Genomic DNA, 21,539 nt, shown 5'->3' on the forward strand with positions numbered 1-21,539 from the left:
GTAATGATGGAAACATTCAAATGCCTTCAAACATTTGATCAAGTATTTGTAAAATTATGAAGAAATGTTCAAACAGGTTTAGAAATACAATAACAAATTATTGCTGATGATAGCCTGAATCTTCTTTTTTATCTTCCTCATCTTTGGTGCAAATACTTTGATATGAAGTAGTAGTAGTACTAGTAGTAGTAGTAGTAGTAGTAGTAGTTGTAGTAGTAATAGTAGTACTATAGCAACAATTCAAAGATTAAGTTTGTGAAAATTTGTCATAATTTAGTGATTTGAGCTACAGCTCTGAAAGTTTCTGAGGAGATAGGCAGGCCCCTTTATGTCATTGTGTATAAAGTGAGGGACCATCAAATAATTGACTCAAACAGATTGTATACCACATACTACAAGTAAAACAAGAAGGTAGAAAAAAAAATATACATAAGGTCAACACAGTTACTGAATAAATTACACCATATTAAAACAAATCTATACATTATTTTATGCATTGTAAAATGAACTCTCACAAACACTTAGCTATCAAACTTTGCATTTCATGTTTACATTTTGATATTGTAAATAGAAAAGATGAATGTTTACAATATGATTACAATATTTGCCAATAAGGTTAATACTGAGAATAAAGATGTTTGTTTAGTTATAAGATTTCTGTCTCACCAGGCTCTGCAGCAGCCATCATTTCACCGTCTTCAACGTTGCTGCTCAGCACCAAATTTTATCTACTTGGGTTAGATAAATATGTATGACGATTTTCGATGTTAACTGCTTCCTCTTTTCTATTTTTTTTCTCTGCTTCTGCAGCCACACAGGTTTGGTCTCAACTTCCACCTTTATTTGTTCCCACAGGGCAATTGGTTTTGCGGCAAGACATAGATACAAGATGATAAAATACATAATATAATACATAATATAATATAAGTTTTGGTCTTCCTTATTTGCCATTCTTCCTCAACATAAACTTCTCCATATAACGGACTTTGACTGCTGCTCTGGCAATCAGAGCAAACCACGTAACACTATGTATTCATGGTGTATAAATACACTCATGCTGAGGGAAAGCCACACGAGGGTTTCTTGTAAGTGTTGCTGTCATAGAAAGTCGTGCATGTTGGTCATCACCTTTTAGAACTCTTTAGTGGAGATCAAGTCAAGTTTCTGGATGAGAGTTTAAAATGAGTCACAGTCAGCAGCAGATGATAGTTGGAGAATTAATATGACAGGTCAGTGGTGGTAGATAAAAACTGGCAGGGATTAACAAATATTGATCTATTGCCACTTTTATTTTTTTTACTTTATATGGCAAGTAAGTCTTTTATGAGTGGTAGACATGGACTTTACAGAAACTCTGCTGTGTTTTCCTGCATGTTCTTTTAAGGATACAGATGTCCTCTTTTTCCAAGGAGATGATTTGACAAGATTTCAAACTGTTTGAGGTGTTAAAGGGGCAACTGTATCCAGTGCAGTACCTAGGAGTGACTTCCAGTTGATGTTTAAGACATTTACACATTTAAAAAGTATGTTTATATGTATCTGAATCACATTACAGATAATACATTACAGCCATTATTTTCTACAACCAAAGCAGTGAACTTATGGCTGGATATTTGAATCTATGCAGCAATAACTTTTCTGGCTCGGTCCTCATTAAGCTGACTAAATGTGAAAACATGGTTTACATGTGAAATGAAATGAAAAAGACACATTTTCAGTTGTAGTCAGGTTAGTGTGGATGTGATATCAGCACTGCTTTAGTTTAACTGAAATTGAGAAATGTATCTTTTTGTCCTGATATTGCCTGCTGGGTTTGGATGCACAGCTACAGAGAGGCTTTCTTTTGACAAATCCAGAAGTGTGAAATTTGACATCCTTCATCATTCCAGCTCTTTTCCAAATCATAATACTTTATTTCTACACAATCTTTCTTTCCAAGACCAGGGAACCCAACGGATATGAAGGCAAAACTGAAGACTGTGCAGAAATAAAGCTCCATGACAAGAAAAACAGCTGGAATGATATACCATGTAAAGATCAAAACTTCTGGATCTGTGAAAAGATGGTGTCTCTGTAACGCAAGCTGGAAAGTCCCTTAGAGGAGAATGATGTAACAATTTCACTGCAGCAGACGCTAATTTCTTATTTTATGAACACAGCTGTAAGGCTTGCCTGAATACACTGCCTTGCTTGTATGGTTAGCCATCAGAAGCTTGAAAAACAAAAGTGCTGGTCCTGATGGGATTCCAACAGAGGCCCTAACGCATGGGGGGTACCTCCTCACATGCCGCCTGCACCTTCTAATCACAAATGTTTAGCAATCTGAGATGATCCCACAAGAGTGGAAGCATGCCAAGATTGTGATCATCTAACAAATAGAAGGGGAAAAGTTGTTGGAAAGGTGCTGGCAAAGGTCATGGTCAACAGACTGGTGGAGCACATCTCTGAAAATGCCCTTCGAGAAACACAATGTGGCTTTAGGAAAGGCAAATGTACCACCAACATGATCTTTGTCATACGACAAATTTAAGAGAAATACCGCAAGCAGAGGAAAGATTTCCATGTTACCTTCATTGAACTCTCTAAAGCTTTTGACACCATAAATCAGACACTGCCATGGAAACAACTCTCCAAACTTGGAGTAGCACCCAAGTTCCTCTCCATCCTCCAACATCAACACCTGCACCAACATCAGAGCCTTTCTATGTGAAAGCAGGGGTAAAACAAGGCTCTTCCATCACGAGGAACACAGATGGAGTCCAATGAATACTGACTGAATGGGAACCTTTTAAATGTCTGATGGCCTCATGCCGACACCAAGGTATAAACTTGCCATGTACATCTTTGCAGGGGACTGGCCGCTTAGCCACCACCAAGGATGTGTACATCCAGATACCCATCTGGCAGCTGATGATGTAAGATGATTCACTTTAAAAAGGAATTTCCAATTTTTTCATCTGGAAAATCAATCTAGTACAAATGTATTTGTAATACTAAACAAGAACGAGTATCAGAAGCTGCTGTGTAATTGAATGTTACAGATTCAGAATCATTCATATGTTAACGCTAATTGTGATCTACACAGTAAGGCTGGGCAATAAAGTGAAGGTTTAACAAAACCAACAGTATTAATCTCATATGATCTAATTTAAAGGCGTGTGTCGTGGAAAAAACTCTTCAGATGTGCCAATGAATTTTCAGATATCCCACAACATATTTGGTCCAAAAATCATGATGATCCCAAACTCAAAGAAATACACTAAAACTGGCAGAGTTCAATATAATAAGATTTACTGTGTATCAAGTGCAATACAAGTAAACAGAGGCTTGGTCCATGGAGCAATAACCATCTTATATACTCTCCTCCTACTGTGGAGCCTAACTTATCTGATTTTCTAGGGCTCCTCCACATTTTACAAAATCCTTCCAGTAAAGCTCCTCCCTAAATTACATCATTAGTGATATCAAAAGGTTGGCAATGATCCAAATATGACTTTTTTTTTTAAAGAAACAATGGTGTCTCAAACTTCCCTAAAACTAAAAATAAATAGAGGGCCTGTGGCCTTTAATAATCAAATGTCATGAGAATTAACCTTTCCATGATTCTTAATGATTAACTATCCTGTATACTGTCGCTGTGGTGACACTGTCATGACTATGTACACAAGAAAATTATTCCACCACACATGTCAGTATGTCTGATGAATAAATTCCCTCAGACAAGCTGATATTTTAGAGAATTAACAAATTACATCTACAATACAAAAAATAAATCAAGTACGCCATATGCTAGGAGCATACCTAGCGGACTTCTAGTAATTTTGTGGCCAGGCTTGCCTGGTGCACCTGTGGCGCACTTGGATTAGGGGTGGGATCATAAAGAATATATTATCATACATTATAGGTGGGCATGTTAGAGGCTATGACAATCATGACCAATCACCATCCCTTTAAACACAGAGCTCTCCCTGTCATGATGCACTGATAGTTTGGGAATCCTGTGGAGAGTTTTTCTCAGAGAAGCTTGTTGTTGTTTGGGTCATAAAGCAGCTCAAATATGCGGCCAAGAGCAGATGATGTCTCTTTTTAAGTTAAATTCATATTGACGATATTGATGATCCAGCAATCACCATTTGTTCTGTGCATATAGTTTGCAATTTTACTTGTCGTCACAATCCATCTGTAGTTCAAGCCGAAGTGATATATATAAAATGAAAGGAATTATTCTAAAAGTTTAAATCTCATTTGACTCTAACACTATGAGTTAAAATGACTGCTAGTCATAGTATTGCAACATAAACCTGATCCTGAAAATTATCCAAAAATAAATTGGGATTTTAAACGCACAATATGTAATTTCTGCTGCTAGGGGTCTCTCAATCAAAACAATAACAAGAGACGGAGTTTGATGACATTGTGAAGTAGCATGGGATCATTGGAGTTATTGTCTTCATTGTTAAACAACCAGCTTCTCCAAGTTAGGATTACTTCAGTATTCATAATTCAGGATATTTTTACCAGGAGCATTTTGATGATGAAAATGTATTTGTCTCAAACTAGAGCTTGGGGCCCAGAGATTTGTACATCATTAGTGAAAGCAAGACTAGTTTAACATGAGAATGAATGATATGTGTAAAAACTGTTTGAAGGACGAGAGAATCTGTAAGTTTAAGAAACTGCAGTGAGAGGAGACACACATCCTGCAGACTGTATTGCAGTCAATGAGAACATGACAGGGACTCTCTATCAATTAAGGTTCAGATCTCAAAAACTATAAGTCCTATGTGAAATGTATTTACATTGTGAGAGAGAGGAGGCTTGTGGCAACATACTGAGGCAAGATATGTGCTTGAGGAGTTAAAACTGTGGGAGTGACAGCAGTTTAGAAAAACATTTCTGCCCTAAAAATATCTGTGCTCTCCACTGTGCCTGATCACACTGGTGAGACCTGAAAATGTCTGAAAACCCCCTGATTTTGGGCTTAAATTGCTGAAAAACTACAAAAGGTATCACTAAACAATCTGATGACTTTGAAAATTCAAAGTTTTGTGAACATTTTACAGTTTGAATGGCGTCTGTACGATAAGGGACATCTGAGCAGTTGAGTGTCAAAGTGACCAAGGATACGTTTCTTTCATTACCTTATATTGAATATGTCAACATAAGGTAATGAAAGCTTGTACTTTCAAACATGGAAACTTTCTGTTTTTAACAACACTGGTGTACAGGATGTGGTTGCTAGCTATGTACACACCTATAATCAGAGTAAATAAATGTGCTGAATTTCTTCTTACATGGAAGCTGCCTTTCACCTACTAGATGTTATCACAGCGGAAGCCAGCACTTCCTTATCTCTCTCTCTGCTGGCACTGGCCAAGAAACAGTCCAGCAATTAACTCACTGTAAAACCACAACTTGTTGTTTTTACACTTACATACAGGTTTTTAGCTATAGTATACAGCCAATACTCAATCTGATTAAGTCAGTCCCAATACTAATGGAATTTGTACATCTATGAAACCAAAGCAAAAACAGATAATAATTATTGTGAAAATTTAAAAATGAATTCACAGAGAGCAAGCTGTCTTTCAGAGTTTTATTGTTCACATTTGCAAATGCAGCTCCCCTAGTTTACTAGGCTTAAGAGATACTGTAAAAGTTCAGTGCCAGTATTTGTACATATAGCTGCGTGCGTCACAAACATCCCATATTTGTCACCCTAATAGGTTTCTTTGAATTAATTCATCATGTCTCTAGGGAGTTTCTCTGGGTCTTCTGAGAATTAAGATTTATCTGCCTTTCCTCCCTGGACTCTCCCTCTCTGCATCTGTCTAATGAGAAGTAAAGTTATACACAGCTCACGTTTGATGCTACCTGTTAGGAACATTTTCACACAGGAAGCAGAGAGACAAAGTCTTACAATGTGCTTTTGGCTATAAAGGCAGTATAAGATAATAACTTAAGATAATTACATAAGGGTATAAGTTTCCGTTTCAATAATATTTAATATTTATTACAGGTGTGTTTAGTTTCATCCTCATACTTACTAAAGATAGTCAGCTTTCTCTTCAGCTCGTCTCTCTCTTTCGTCACATTTTTTGAAATGGCCTCAGTATCTGATGTTTCATCTTCAGTAGTGTCTGAGAGAGAGCAGAAAGATTTACACATTTCAGTTTATTACTGTAGTTGAACACTGAGGTTGTCTCAGGTTACCATCTTGGAAATGTCAGTGTACCAGGGGAGAGAAAACCCACACTGACATCATTTAACCTTTGGAAACTTAGCAGCAAACAAAATGTCAGGACATAAAACATAACAAGACACATTTTTTAATACTTTTGTGGAATTCTTTGACAACAGCTGCTTTGGTCCAATTTTTAACACTTGTATAAGATATTTGTATATTTTAAAAAGGTATTACAAGAGAAACATTTGCATTAAAGTATAGAATTAACATGGACATGTTTATATTAGCGACACGTTAGCAACGTGATTTATCTAATAAATTTTACTGGATTTTAAAATAGAAGTTCAAGTGCCCATTATTATTTTTATTTTTTATATTTTATTATTATTATACAAATCAAGACATTTTATATCTTAACGTATAATAAAGTGTATGATGTCAATTTTAACTTTGCTTGTATGTTTTTTTTCACAGTCAGGTTGTGCCATGCAATTTATAATCAGTTCAAATTAGTAACTATAATTATACAATTTACTCTGTACTTTGGATTGTACTTTGATATTGTTGAATGAAACACTTTGTATGAAATTGTACTGATAGTCCTGACAACTCAAAGGTCCAAATCGGAAAGCTGAGATGATATCTGTAGCCCACTGGACAACAAATACGTTTACAAGCCCAAAAAATATAAAAATGTACATTTTCAGCATGAACTCTTTTTTGTTATTTTGCCTTTTTTGGACAGAGAAAGAGACAGACAGGAAACATGGGGAGAGACAGAGGGGTATGAAATGCAACTTAAGTCCCCTGCTGGAACTGAACCAGGGACACTGTGGTTACAGCAAATGATTGTATGTACCTAAACCTTCAGGATACCAGGCACTCCATCATCTTATGTCTTATGTAAAACATCTTATGTGTTTTAATCAACAAAGTTATCCAGATGACTCAGTAAACCTGCTTCTTTTAAAAGACCTTTAAATATACCGTTTGGTACATTTGGTATTGATGGTGCGTCTTCCTCCTTACACTCAGTATGTACTGTAAACAGTGTGGTTTTCTGTTTTATCTCCAATATCTATGACACATTTGTGGTTTTCAGTTTGTAATTAGAGAACTTTCAGGTTGAGTCATTTTTGGGGTTATGATCTGTTTTGTTGGATTCTGTTATAATCTGCATGTATTTCATCTGTATAAAAAGTGTTTTGGTGGCATTTGTCAATATCAATCAAGATCCTTTTTAACATATCAATAACTGATGGTGATCACTCAGAAGTCTGAGGACACTCAGGTTAGAAGATGCTGTTGTTTAAAACACACGTAGGAAAAATATTTATTCATATATAAAGAGGAATACAAGGGTAAAACAATCATAGAGGCTGTAATGTTAACAGAAATTAGTACATTTTTGGAAATAATAATATTACATATAATATAATAAGTATAATAAGTATTATATTATATATATATTATATAATAAGTATAATAAGTACCACATAAAAGGAGTGAACACAACAATGTTTAGACAAATAGAAATAAAACTGGATCTGTATCAACAGATTAAAAATAGATAAAAGCAATAGAAGGTAGATTATGAGATAGCAAGCACCAGCAAAAATTCAGTCACCCTTTGAGCTTAACCTGGAGTCTGGACTGTGGGAAGATACCAGAGACCCAAAGAAACCCACACAGACACACTGAGAATGTACAAAGTCCACAATGAAAGGCGACAGTGTTAAAAACTGAATCAACCTGGTACATAATTAGCAAGATTTTAAAAATGGATTTTGAAAGAAAACGACAACCAGTGCAAAGAAGTTAAAGTCACATTGTCCTCTACATTTGTATCAACGATGGTAGACTAAATATTACAAACACTTTTCACAATATTGCAATACAATTCAACAGGGACACAACCTACAAAATGACCGTGACGTTGAGTCAACACCTCTCAAAAACAGCTTCAACACAAACTAAACATTATAACCTTCATGAAGGGTGGATTTGTTGCTGGGCTGCTGTATTACTGCATAAGTTTCAGCTCTAGGTGGACCTAATACACTTTTAGCCATGATTGTGGTTCCTGGATTTTATGGCACCTGGACTCCTGCATCAATACTGTCTTTACATCAGGGACCACAATGGAAACAAGTCTCCTCCTGTCCACACTGACTGTGAAAAGATCCCTTCTTGACACATTTCCAATGTAAGCAATGGGAGACAAAATCCACACGTCCTCGTACTTTGTAAAAATTCATTCTTAAATTCAGCTGAAGTTAATATGAGCCACTGATCCTTTGCTAATCTGCCGTTTAGGGACAGTAACACAAAGAAAGAATGTCGTACTAAAAGATTGTAACTTTGGAAGATACTCACTTGCTGCAGATTACACAGGATTTTGTGGATTTTGTCCCCTATTTTCTTACATTGAAATCACGTTAGGAAGAGATCTCCTCGGGGCCGTTACAGACAGGAGGAACGATGACAGCAAGTTAAAACTGTTTCAACGTAGCCACACACACACACCTGACTACTGTTTTAAGATAGGCTTGAAAAATTGGTGGTTGGTTTCCCATCTGAAATAATTATTTTTAATTCTCTTTTTTAATCGATAGAGTCAGATTGAGTGAGATGGAGAAATGTATCAATATCTTTTTCTGGTAGAAAATTGATTTTAAAATTGAACTTCTTCTCAGGATAAATTTCTTTCGTTCAATGCTTTCTTATCCGCCTCCTGTTGGAGAAACTTCATTGCATAATCTCACTATATTTATGGAAAGAGAAAAGGTCAAGAATTATATTATTATTATTATATTAATTATACTTTCAGGCCTTCCAGTTTGTTCGATAATAAACTGGTTCAATTCTTCAAAAGCTTATATATGTGAGACTAAGCACATATGTTTCACATGTACACATTTTCTTTCTTCTCTTTATCAAAATTGAAAAAAAGAAAAGAGATTTTAAAAATTGTGGACCTATCCTTTAAGATATAGTGCAGTGTGGGAGGTGACAGAATGAAGTTTAACCTGGTGAGACTCTGCGCTGTCTGTCTCATTCTTATGATGACAACAAAACACTTTTATTTAGTGATGACATGTACTAGAAATTAATCAAAGTATGGATACATTGCAGTCTATCACTTTCTAAACCAAGTTAGATATTTGTGTCTGATGCCACTTTGCCTGCAGCTTAGCAATGATCATGTTTCAGTGCTGTCTTTAGCTGAAAGTGGTAAATGAATCTTATCTTCATGTCTTAAACATACAGTAGTTATATATAGTAGTAGATGCCATGGTGGTGTGTAAGCTGAGTTAGAGACACATTTTCTTTTCACAGATCCATAAATTTCTATGTCTACATGTTACATCATTCCAGCCGTGTTCGTTTCTGTAGAACATTGTTTCTACACAGTCTTCATTGTCATGAAGATTATTAGGCTCCCTAGAGAGCCAGAAGCTGAAAACAAACCCAAAGGAAATGAGGTTTTAATAAAGAACACAAACCATCAAACATTTAATGAACAGCAACACACAGAATGTGGCCAAGTTAAACTTAAAACGATGACAAATCAAAAATATTTCCCTAAAAACTGTTGACAATGTAGTCAGCTTATAAAAATCTAAAGTCTACTCAGCTGCTATTGTGATATGAAAGAGGCTTTAGTTTCACTACAAAGATTGATTTAGTTTGAATGAATATTAATGTGTGAACCTTGTTGTCAGTGGAGTCCCATCCACCCATTTCCACGTCCCCTCTCTCTCGCTGTCAGTCAGTCCAATCCACATCGTCTCTTGGTATCGATTTATGAATTCCTTGTTTTTAAAGAGAAACATACAATAATCAATAAATATTTAACCAATTTCCGTCATCCTGTACCTTGGTGACCTTGCATTCAATCAATATTTCACTCTTTCTGTGTCTGTGATAAACACTGATTCATCCATTAGTACACACACACACACACACACACACACACACACACACACACACACACACACACACACAGACCTGTTCTTCTTCGCTGTTGACAACCACTAGGTCCGCCCCTCTTTGCAGACAGTCAGTTCTACTCTCATTCCAGGTTTTCTTGTTTGAAGAAATATAATAGAAACTACCGTTGAAATACTTCCATCCTTGTTGGTCATGAACTGTAAACAAAAAAAAAGGACAAATTCTTAATACACCAGTAACAAGAATTAACAAATACATTTCCACTGAGGTATCAAAACTGCATTATATTATTCAGAAATATGCAAACAGGGATAATAAAGAAATCTATGCAAGAACAGAAAGATGATATATTACAGGCTTGGAGTCAAAGTGTTATAAATGTTTTATACAGTAGTAGAAATCTAAAGTTCTTAAAGTTCTTAACTTTTCAAGTCTGTCCTAAAACAATAGTCAGGTGTCAGAATGAACATTGCAACATGTTTTTCTTGCTGTAATCATTCCTCCTGTTCATATGGGCAATTAAGAGATCTCTTCATAATGCACTTTCAATGTAAGTGATGGGGACAACATCCACAGTCCTCCTTCCATGAAGATCTTTATTTAAAAATGTATGATATGAGGCTGCAGCTGCACAAATGAGTCAAATCAAGTCAAAATCTTTCAAAGTTACCATTTTTTTAGTGCCAAATTCCCTCTTTTTGTTATGATCCTTCCGCTGCAGCTGAACAGGAAAACACTGTCCATCGAGACCCAAAGAGGGAAACTTTTCATTAAAAAAGACTGAAACTGTGGAAGATATCTGCTTCATTTGACTAACTCAGGTGACTGAAGCATCATATTATCTTCAGATAAACTTTTAAATACATCTTTGCTCAAACGAGGACTGTGGATTTTGTCCCCATCACTTACACTGTAAACACGTTTGGAGGGGATCTTCTAATAGTCAGTATGAACAGGAGGAATGATTACAGCCAGCAAAACCTGCTTCAATGTTCATTTGGGTTCCTGGCTGTTGTTTTAAGAGAGACTTGAAAAACTGTGAACCCGTCCTTTAACATCTAACTTTGACAAATATGTAACACCCTAAATAAACAATGATTACATGATCAGTTAATAACAGATTTGAAGAGAATCAATCAGTTCAAATGTACATTATTGTCACTTGTTTATCAGCTATATCCCAATAAATCGACAACAGTCCATCACTACTAATGACATTGGTTTATTTTTTTTAACATTAACAGTCAATATTAGGATTTTTACCATATAAATAATATAAATAGTTGTCAATCATTCACAATAAGATTCACACCACTTTCACACTAGGTGATGATGAAATCTAAGTCAAATGATTTTTTTATTAATCAAATCAGATTTTTTTCCTTTATATCACACAACACATAATGCTGACATTGTTTCCAGAGCGTGAGTAGTCGGCTGAGACAACAGCACATAACATGGCTGCATATCAATCTTCTCTGACGCATATGTCACACTATGTCAAGTGTGACAAATGGACTGCAAAATTTTTTGTGATTGCTTGGTGCAGTTTAATTTTCACACTTACCAAAGTCAGTCAGATTCTTCTTCAGCTCATCTCTCTCCTCAGTGAGGGTTTTAAAGCTGGCCTCAAAGTCCAGTGTCTTGTTATCTGAGAGCAGAAGAGTAATATGAAGCTGTCATGCAACAGCATCAAAGCATGTCCACAAGTACAGAGATGATATACTTTAAAACAACATGGAAATTGTGTTATACTCAAGCGGCAACCTCCGGGGCTGAAAAATGAAGCCAATGGGAAAGTGCCAAAAACTGCAGTTCCTCAAGTGGCCACTAGATGCTGGCTCCAAAAGCGAGTCAATCTCCATAGACCCCCATGTTAAAATGACCAACTTTACAGCAGAAATAAACATGTTTACAGCCTGGTACAAAAAATAGTTTTGGTCTCTATAGCTAACTTCCCCTTTCATGACAACTGTACAGGGGTGAATTTTTTTTATAACTCACCTGTTTAAATTTATTAAGTTGTAAAGTTATGCATAACTAAGGGCGTAGCTGCTTTGAGTGACAGGTTGCTAGCTTCTAGGTGGCTTGTTTCATTCGACCGCCCACTTTGAGCTTCAAAACCGCTCTTCAGAAACCAATGGGTGATGTCACGGTGGCTACATCCATATATTTTACAGGCTATGGTTTTAATCTATTAATGATAGGTGGTTTAATATTGTTGTACTGTACATAAACCATTCCCTCATACAAACCCAAGGTGATATATGTGACTTTATATCTGCAAGACTAAAAGCAGAACATTTTGACTTGGGATTAATTTTTACTTTGATGGCCAAAATTAATAGCATGAACTAAAAGCTTTAATGTTCCATCCTCTTCTTTCTCAGTGGTATAGTATCACACAAGCTTTGCATTAATTAAACAGCCATCAGTTGTGTTACTGCTATTAAACTTTCTGATTGTTTCTGATTATAAACTTTCCCATACATGTACCTCTGTCTTTAAAAGTCAATCAACCACAAACTCTTATGTGCTGCCAAACAGAAGATAATATCAGAGACTGCAATGTAGCCTGAGAACACAAACTGAGGTGAGGTCTATGTTATCATTGATCAAGTGATCTACACACTGATGAAAATATATGTAGACTGGAACATTTAGGAAGCAGTCAGAGCAAGTGATCGTGATCATCATAGCTTGTAATATAATATAATTTTTATTTAATTCAATAATTGGATGCCATTGATGCTCAACCATTAATGAATCACTGATGGCCAGTTGGCTGTTGCAAGAGCAACTAACTCAGTGACACATTTCAGGAACTTATAAACTCTTGGTCCCAAACTGAACCCATGTACATCAGTGGATCATGATACCAGTCTTTCTGGCACTGACAACATTTAAATGGCAGCTTTCATCTGACACGAAGCATTTTCTAAATATTACACTTATACAACTTCGGATACAAGTCCTTGTTATTGATGTAGTTCATCACTGTACTAACCACAGTCACTCAGGTTCTTCTTCAACGTGTCTCTTTCTTCGGTCAGGCGTTTGTAGCTGGTACTGTAAGATTGGTCTGAAAGAGAAGAAAGACTTTCATGCAAATTGTGCAATAAATTGGCCATTTACAACATAGAGATTACCATCAGTTGCAACAGAATTACAGCATGACCACAACATAGGAGACACTTCATTTTAAAACTGAATTTCCATTTAATATATAAGCAGATTTACAGGCTGAAAATTCTGACATTGGTTTAATTTCTTAATGGTTATTTTGCTTTGTGATTCTAAAGGCCCACAAACTTGTATCTCTCTCTGAATGTCAGCCAAACACATTTTTTTCTGCAATACCAAACAGGACAGAACTTTTAGAAACTGCACACAGCTGCACAAATTAATCAAATCAAGTCAATTGTTACTGTTTTTTTAGTGCAAAATTCCCTCTTTTTGTTACGATCCTTCCGCTGCAGCTGAACAGGAAAACACTGTCCATCGAGACCCAAAGAGGGAAACTTTTCATTAAAAAAGACTGAAACTGTGGAAGATATCTGCTTCATTTGACTAACTCAGGTGACTGAAGCATCATATTATCTTAAGATAAACTTTTAAATACATCTTTGCTCAAACGAGGACTGTGGATTTTGTCCCCATCACTTACACTGTAAGCATGTTTGGAGGGGATCTTCTAATAGTCAGTATGAACAGGAGGAATGATTACAGTGAGCAAAACCTGCTTCAATGTTCATTTGGGTTCCTGGCTGTTGTTTTAAGAGAGACTTGAAAAACTGTGAACCCGTCCTTTAACATCTAACTTTGACAAATATGTAACACCCTAAATAAACAATGATTACATGATCAGTTAATAACAGATTTAAAGAGAATCAATCAGTTCAAATGTATATTATTGTCACTTGTTTATCAGCTATATCCCAATAAATAGACAACAGTCCATCATTACTAATGACATTGGTTTATTTTTTTAACATTAACAGTCAATATTAGGATTTTTACCATATAAATAATATAAATAGTTGTCAATCATTCACAATAAGATTCACACCACTTTCACACTAGATGATGATGAAATCTGAGTCAAATGATTTTTTTTATCAATCAAATCAGATTTTTTTCCTTTACATCACACAACACATAATGCTGACATTGTTTCCAGAGCACAAGTAGTCGGCTGAGACAACAGCACATAACATGGCTGCATATCAATCTTCTCTGCCGCTCATGTTATCAAGTGTGACAAATGGACTGCAAAACCTTTTGTGATTGCTTGGTGCAGTTTAATTTTCACACTTACCAAAGTCAATCAGCTTCTTCCTCAGCTCATCTCTCTCCTCAGTGAGGGTTTTAAAGCTGGCCTCAAGGTCCAGTATCTTGTTATCTGAGAGCAGAAAGAGTAATATGAAGCTGTCATGCAACATCATCAAAGCACGTCCACAAATAAAGAGATGATGTACTTTAAAACAAAATGGAAATTGTGTTTTAACTTTTAATGAAAGGTAAAGTTTAATATTGTTATACTGTATATAAACCATTCCCGCATAGAAAGTCAAGGTGATATATGTGACTTTATATTCACAAGACTAAAAGCAGAACATTTTGATTTAGGATTAATCTTTACTTTGATGGCCGAAATTAATTACCTTGAAAAGCAGCTGGATTCACAAGATCACACGAGAATCCATCTTGTCAGGCTTCAAGTTCTGCACTTGTGTCCAAACCACCGATGGTTCAGACCAATCAGCATCCTATAAGGATTCTGGCGTGATCTTGTGATCTCGCAAATCCAGCTGCCTCGCAAGGTAGGACGATGACAGAGAGATGGTTCATCCAATCACCTGCTGAGATTACCATCAGTTGCAACAGAATTACAGCATGACCACGACATAAGAGACACTTCATTTTAAAACTGAATTTCCATTTAATACATAAGCAGATTTACAGGCTGAAAATTCTGACTTTGGTTTAATGTCTTAACGGCCCAAAATGTGATCCAAACCCTTCTTACTTGATCTTACAGCTTTGTTGTAACAGTAGTTTTAATATTATTTTGCTTTGTGATTCTAAAGGCCCACAAACTTGTATCTCTCTCTGAATGTCAGCCAAACACATTTTTTTCTGCAATACCAAACAGGTCAGAACTTTTAGAAACTGTTATGTTTGGACAGAAATATGTAACAGTATACACTTAACACTTTACAGTCTTATATATAATAATCAGATGGTGAACTTCAATGCATGAGAGACACAGGGTGGATGTACAAACACAATTCAAAAGGACTCACAGAGAGCAAGACACAGGAAAATGATGAGAGCAGCTTGTAAGATACACAGGAGTCCAAAGCTCACAACAACCACTCTGTACAGTTTTCTCCCTGGGTGCAGAAATCACACAGACTCAGAGTAATTATTACGTCTCTCAGCCTAACGATAGAGTTCTTTTAAACATGACAATGGCAAACAATTGTGAAGCTGAAACCTGAGTGCTTTGGCTAATAAATATTTTAATTAATTAAATTTAATTAATTATTATGAATATTATTATTAATTATTTAATTTAATTGATTAATTATTTTTTTTAGAATTATTAAAATGTTCCTTGAATGGAAAAAATGATGACTGTCAACAGGACAGATTACTTCAAGGATGACATTTATGTACTATTTTTTAAATTGTTTTTTCTACTCACATTACACACCATATTCTATAATAAAAGTTTGTCTTACCAACCAACTTGAGAGTGATAGCAGGTTACAGTCCTGTGCTTTGACTTTGGGTGGTGGAGCGTATTTCCAACATATAAAACTATTACTTGAAATAACATGACTGATATAAATCATATTCACATCTGTGGTTGACTAAACTATACTTGAGAGGTGCTTCTAATCTTTAATGAAATACATTGTAAGCAATATGTAATATATAAGCCTCTTTCACAACAGACATTTTGACTTGTCATAGCAGAAAAACCACAGGTGTTACTAATAATATTAACGATGTCTCAGTAAGTCATGACAGTGTGACAGTGAGTCAGCAGGCACAATATCAGGACCCTGAAACTGAAGCAGCTAAATGTAATTCAGCCATTGTTAATTTCATTATTTACACCTGTGCTTTTTCTACTGCCACATGTAAAACTGTCTTCAGTGAAAAAGGCTGATGGGAGCCTTTTCTCCTTCTTCATGTGCCCCCCACACATCAGTGTCCTTGACAACTGCCTGTGTATGTTCGCCTTGGAGAAGTTCTCCTCTGAACGCCGTTTTGATGACACACAAGCGCGGTCTTTAGTGGGAGTCACGCATTTGGGATTAATAAATTCAAATGAATGTGCCTCTAAGTAAGAATTGAGATTAGTATTTATTGAGATTAATTAAAATGAACATGTAGTAATGATAGAAACTTTATGCCTTCAAACATTTGATCAAGTATTTGTAAAATTATGAAGAAATGTTCAAACAGGTTTAGAAATACAATAACAAATTATTGCTGATGATAGCCTGAATCTTCTTTTTCATCTTCCTCATCTTTGGTGCAAATACTTTGATATGAAGTAGTAGTAGTAGTCGTAGTAGTAGTTGTCGTAATAGTAGTACTATAGCAACAATTCAAAGATTAAATTTGTGAAAATTTGTCATAATTTAGTGATTTGAACTACAGCTCTGAAAGTTTCTGAGGAGATAGGCAGGCCCCTTTATGTCATTGTGTATAAAGTGAGGGACCATCAAATAATTGACTCAAACAGATTGTATACTACATACTACAAGTGAAATAAGAAGGTAGAAAAAAAATATATATGTAAGGTCAACACAGTTACTGAATAAATTACACCATATTAAAACAGATCTATACATTATTTTATGCATTATAAAATGAACTCTCACAAACACATAACTATCAAACTTTGCATTTCATGTTTACATTTTGATATTGTAAATAGAAAAGATGAATGTTTACAATATGATTACAATATTTGCCAATAAGGTTAAAACTGAGAATAAAGATGTTTGTTTAGTTATAAGATTTCTGTCTCACCAGGCTCTGCAGCAGCCATCATTTGACTGTCTTCAACGTTGTGGCTCAGCACCAAATTTTATCTACTTGGGTTAGACAAATATGTATGACGATGTTTCGATGTTAACTGCTTCCTCTTTTCTATTTTTTTTCTCTGCTTCTGCAGCCACACAGTTTTGGTCTCAACTTCCACCTTTATTTGTTCCCACAGGGCAATTGGTTTTGCAGCAAGACATAGATACAAGATGATAAAATACATAATATAATACATAATATAATATAAGTTTTGGTCTTCCTTATTTGCCATTCTTCCTCAACATAAACTTCTCCATATAACAGACGTTGACTGCTGCTCTGGCAGTCAGAGCAAACCACATAACACTATGTATTCATGGTGTATAAATACACTCATGCTGAGGGAAAGCCACACGAGGGTTTCTTGTAAGTGTTGCTGTCATAGAAAGTCGTACATGTTGGTTATCACCTTTTAGAACTCTTTAGTGGAGATCAAGTCAAGTTTCTGGATGCGAGTTTAAAATGAGCCACAGTCAGCAGCAGATGATAGTTGGAGAATTAATATGACAGGTCAGTGGTGGTAGATAAAAACTGGCAGGGATGAACAAATATTGATCTATTGCCACTTGTATTTTTTCACTTTATATGGCAAGTAAGTCTTTTATGAGTGGTGGACATGGACTTTACAGAAACTCTGCTGTGTTTTCCTGCATCTTCTTTTAAGGATACAGATGTCCTCTTTTTCCAAGGAGATGATTTGACAAGATTTCACTGTCTGAGGTGTTAAAGGGGCAACTGTATTCAGTACAGCCAAAGCTTATTGCTATATTTCTTAAAACTAAATGGCTCAGGTTGTTATCTAAATAAAAGGACAAATTATCCCTTACATTGTCAAAATGAAGGCATAATCATATGTTTGTTTAATCTATGTTTATTGAACACATGAAAACTCACTGAGAGGTCATTGACTGTAAGAAGCTTGCACTTGCATGATCACAGTGGTTACTTGTCACAGGCAGGGCTCACTTGAAATGTGTAAGATTTTGGTGGTTAAAGCCCCAAGTCTTCCTTGGTAAGTACCTAGGAGTGACTTCCAGTTGATGTTTAAGACATTTACACATTTAAAAAGTATGTTTATATCACATTACAGATAATACATTACAGCTATTATTTTCTACAACCAAAGCAGTGAACTTATGGCTGGATATTTGAATCTATGCAGCAATAACTTTTCTGGCTCAGTCCTCATTAAGCTGACTAAACGTGAAAACATGGTTTACATGTGAAATGAAATGAAAAAGACACATTTTCAGTTGTAGTCAGGTTAGTGTGGATGTGATATCAGCACTGCTTCAGTTTAACTGAAATTGAGAAATGTATCTTTTTGTCCTGATATTGCCTGCTGGGTTTGGATGCACAGCTACAGAGAGGCTTTCTTTTGACAAATCCAGAAGTGTGAAACTTGACATCCTTCATCATTCCAGCTCTTTTCCAAATCATAATACTTTATTTCCACACAATCTTTCTTTCCAAGACCATTAGGCTCCTCAGGACCCCAGTAGCTGAAATAAAAAAACAAATAAGTATTTATCAAATAACACAACCCAATAAGCATTTTATTATGCAATCAATGCATCAACGAAATTAAGTTAAGAATTTTGAACAATTCCAAATCATAATCTTTACTTTTTTGCATGTGTTACCAATATGTTTTTCCTTAAGATTAAAGGCCAAGTTAGTTATTTGTGCACTGTGCAAGATATTTAAGGCCTTTACTTCTGCACAAGACAATGATATAATTTTGATTTTAAAAATGTGCAAACCTTGTGGTCAGCGGAGTCCCATCCACCCATTTCCATGTCCCCTTTTTCTCTGAGTCAGTCAGTCCAATCCACATGTTCTTCTTGAGCTGGCTTGTGAAATTCTTGTTTATGAGGAGAGAAACAAATTGTAAACAACATAATATAGATAAAACTGATTGATTTTGTCTGTACTATGTCTTTCCTATGCGAAGATTCATACAGGTATATCCACACACACACACACACACACACACACACACACACACACACACACACACACACACACACACACACACACACACACACACACACACAAAAACACAGTTGTTCTTCTTTGCTGTTGATAATCATCAGGTCTGCACCTTTGAGCAGACAGTCATCTGTTCTCTCTTTCCAGGTTTTCTTGATTGAAGAAATGTAACAGGCACTATGGTTGGAATACACCCATCCTTGTTGAGAATAGTGAAAAACAGAAAGAACCTGAATATCTCACTATCAACACAAATTAACAAATTCATGTGCAAGTAGTGTGTGACTTATGCTATAACCGAAAGATCTAACTAAAAATTAGTCAAAAGGTCTGTCTGTCAGAGTCACTGAATGCCAGCAACAAAGCATGTGGTGATAATATGATTAACGTTTTCACATGATTGTAACGCTTTTTAAGTGTAAGTATGACTGAATGCAAGCATGACTTTGCTGTTCTGTCTTAATTTGCCCACTATTTCACTTACATTGTGGATTCTTGATTACTGTTATGACTAGTTTTATTCTCATACTGTCCTCACCTAAACGTTTCAGCTGTCTCTTCAATGCGTCTCTCTCTTCAGTCAGGGCATTGTGCTGTAAAACTGTCATTCTGAGTGAAGAGGTTTCCATTATTTGCAACAGAATCAGATGATGTTTGCAACCAAAGAGACAATTCACTTCAGAAGTTACATAGCGTTACATAGCTACCATGAGTAGTTTGTTTAATATTTGCAAACTATTCGTATGCTCTTATACAGCTACAAACCAAAGAGGCAAGGTGTTATCTGTATAAATGCTGGATCTCATGAATGCTCATAGGCTAAAAATTGTGAATAGAGTTCATTTCAATATAATAGCCAAAAAAAAAAAAGCGTAAACTTAAAATTGGAAAGTTTGATCCTAATTCTGTTCTTTCTTAATGTTACTAAAGTGGAAACAAACTGTGTGAAACTGAGAAAGCAAGCAAAAAATTACAATTCCATGTTTTCATCTGCACACTCATAAAATATAAATTTAGCACAAAAAGTAAGGAAATTTGTGTTTGGTAGATTATTTCTTTGTTGTAACAATGCTTCTTGGCAATACATTTTATACCATTGGAAAGCCTGGTTATTTCCCTTTTAAATGGTGCCACATTTGTAAGGAACATGCATTTGTGGGATGAGCAGCAGAGCTGAGTATGTGGGTTATGCCCATGAAAAATTTGCCAAATCTTCTCTTAACTTATTCTGCCATTGACTCTTGTTTGGTGGATTGGATGATTGAAGTTTGAAGAAATAAGACATATTGGCAATTTAACAATTTATTCATTTAACAGACAGGAGCCTCAGTAGCGTGTGGAAGAACCATACACAGCCACAACAGCCTGGCACCTCCTCCTCATGCTGGTCACCAGCCTGGTCACACACTGCTGCGGGATGGCATCCCATTCTTCAACCAGCATTTGTCGCAAGTCAGCCAACATGGTTGTGTTGGTCACTCATGGACAGCACGCCCAAGTTGATCCCACATGTGTTCAATGGGGTTGAGGTCAGGACTGCTGGCAGGCCATTCCATCCTCTCCACTCTCAAAATCTGGAGGTAGTCTCCGATAAACCCCGCTTGGTGGGGGCAGGCGTTGTCATCTTGGAGGATAGAATTCGGTCCCAGACTGTGGAGATATGGGATTGCCACTGGTTGCCAAATCTCATGTTGATATCTCTCTGCATTGAGATTGCCTCCAGTGATGACAAGCCTCGTTTTTCCAGTGAGAGAGATGCTGCCCCACACCATCACACTGTCTCCACCAAAAGATGTTACTCTGTCGGTGCAGCAATCAGCATAGCGTTCTCCATGTCTTCTCCACACTTTGACCCTATGATCCAACTGCCATAGGCAGAAGCACAAAATTACAATGCTCTGATCATTGATGTAGTTTTATCATCATACTTTCCAAAGTTATTCAGATTTGTCTTCAATGTGTCTCTCTCTTCAGTCAGGTTTTTGCAACTGGCATCAATGACTAAAACAGAATTTGCATAGTGTATCCATGGTATTAATCTATCAATGATTCAGTAGGCTGTTGCCTCTACTCGATATCATAGAGTTTCTATATTGTATAGCGGCTATCTGTCCACTCCGTTACATTATTAAACAAGCAGTCCCACTCCATTTAGTCGAATACCTTTTCAGCATCAAGTTAAATGACTACCTCCAAATGTTCAGGTGTATTATATTACAGTAAAATGACACCCACCAAAAGGTATGTTGTTGTTTTTTTTGTTTTTTTAAAATCAACCCCACCTGATTAGGTAAAGTAA

The 21,539-nt window shown here is 36.0% G+C and overlaps 1 protein-coding gene and 1 long non-coding RNA gene across 2 annotated transcripts in view; both read right to left on the bottom strand.

Moving 5' to 3' along the window:
- LOC121905261 (CD209 antigen-like) overlaps nt 1-17,213 on the bottom strand; it is a 51,151-nt gene extending 33,938 nt beyond the window's left edge. Inside the window, exons 1-4 of the mRNA XM_042423390.1 lie at nt 17,195-17,213; nt 15,448-15,537; nt 14,460-14,543; nt 13,149-13,223 (exon numbers count right to left, since the gene is read on the bottom strand). Coding sequence (XP_042279324.1) covers nt 13,149-13,223; nt 14,460-14,543; nt 15,448-15,537; nt 17,195-17,213 — 268 coding nt within the window. The remainder of the gene's footprint in view (nt 1-13,148; nt 13,224-14,459; nt 14,544-15,447; nt 15,538-17,194) is intronic.
- A 1,462-nt stretch (nt 17,214-18,675) lies between these two features.
- Nucleotides 18,676-19,854, bottom strand: LOC121911506. The gene is made up of 4 exons (XR_006099877.1): nt 19,779-19,854; nt 19,353-19,439; nt 19,012-19,112; nt 18,676-18,750 (listed from the first exon to the last, which is right to left on the bottom strand). It is a non-coding gene; the product is annotated as an uncharacterized LOC121911506 (long non-coding RNA).
- Nucleotides 19,855-21,539: the final 1,685 nt, after the last annotated feature.

This window comes from Thunnus maccoyii, chromosome 2, assembly GCF_910596095.1.
Source record: "Thunnus maccoyii chromosome 2, fThuMac1.1, whole genome shotgun sequence".
Lineage (NCBI taxonomy): Eukaryota > Metazoa > Chordata > Actinopteri > Scombriformes > Scombridae > Thunnus > Thunnus maccoyii.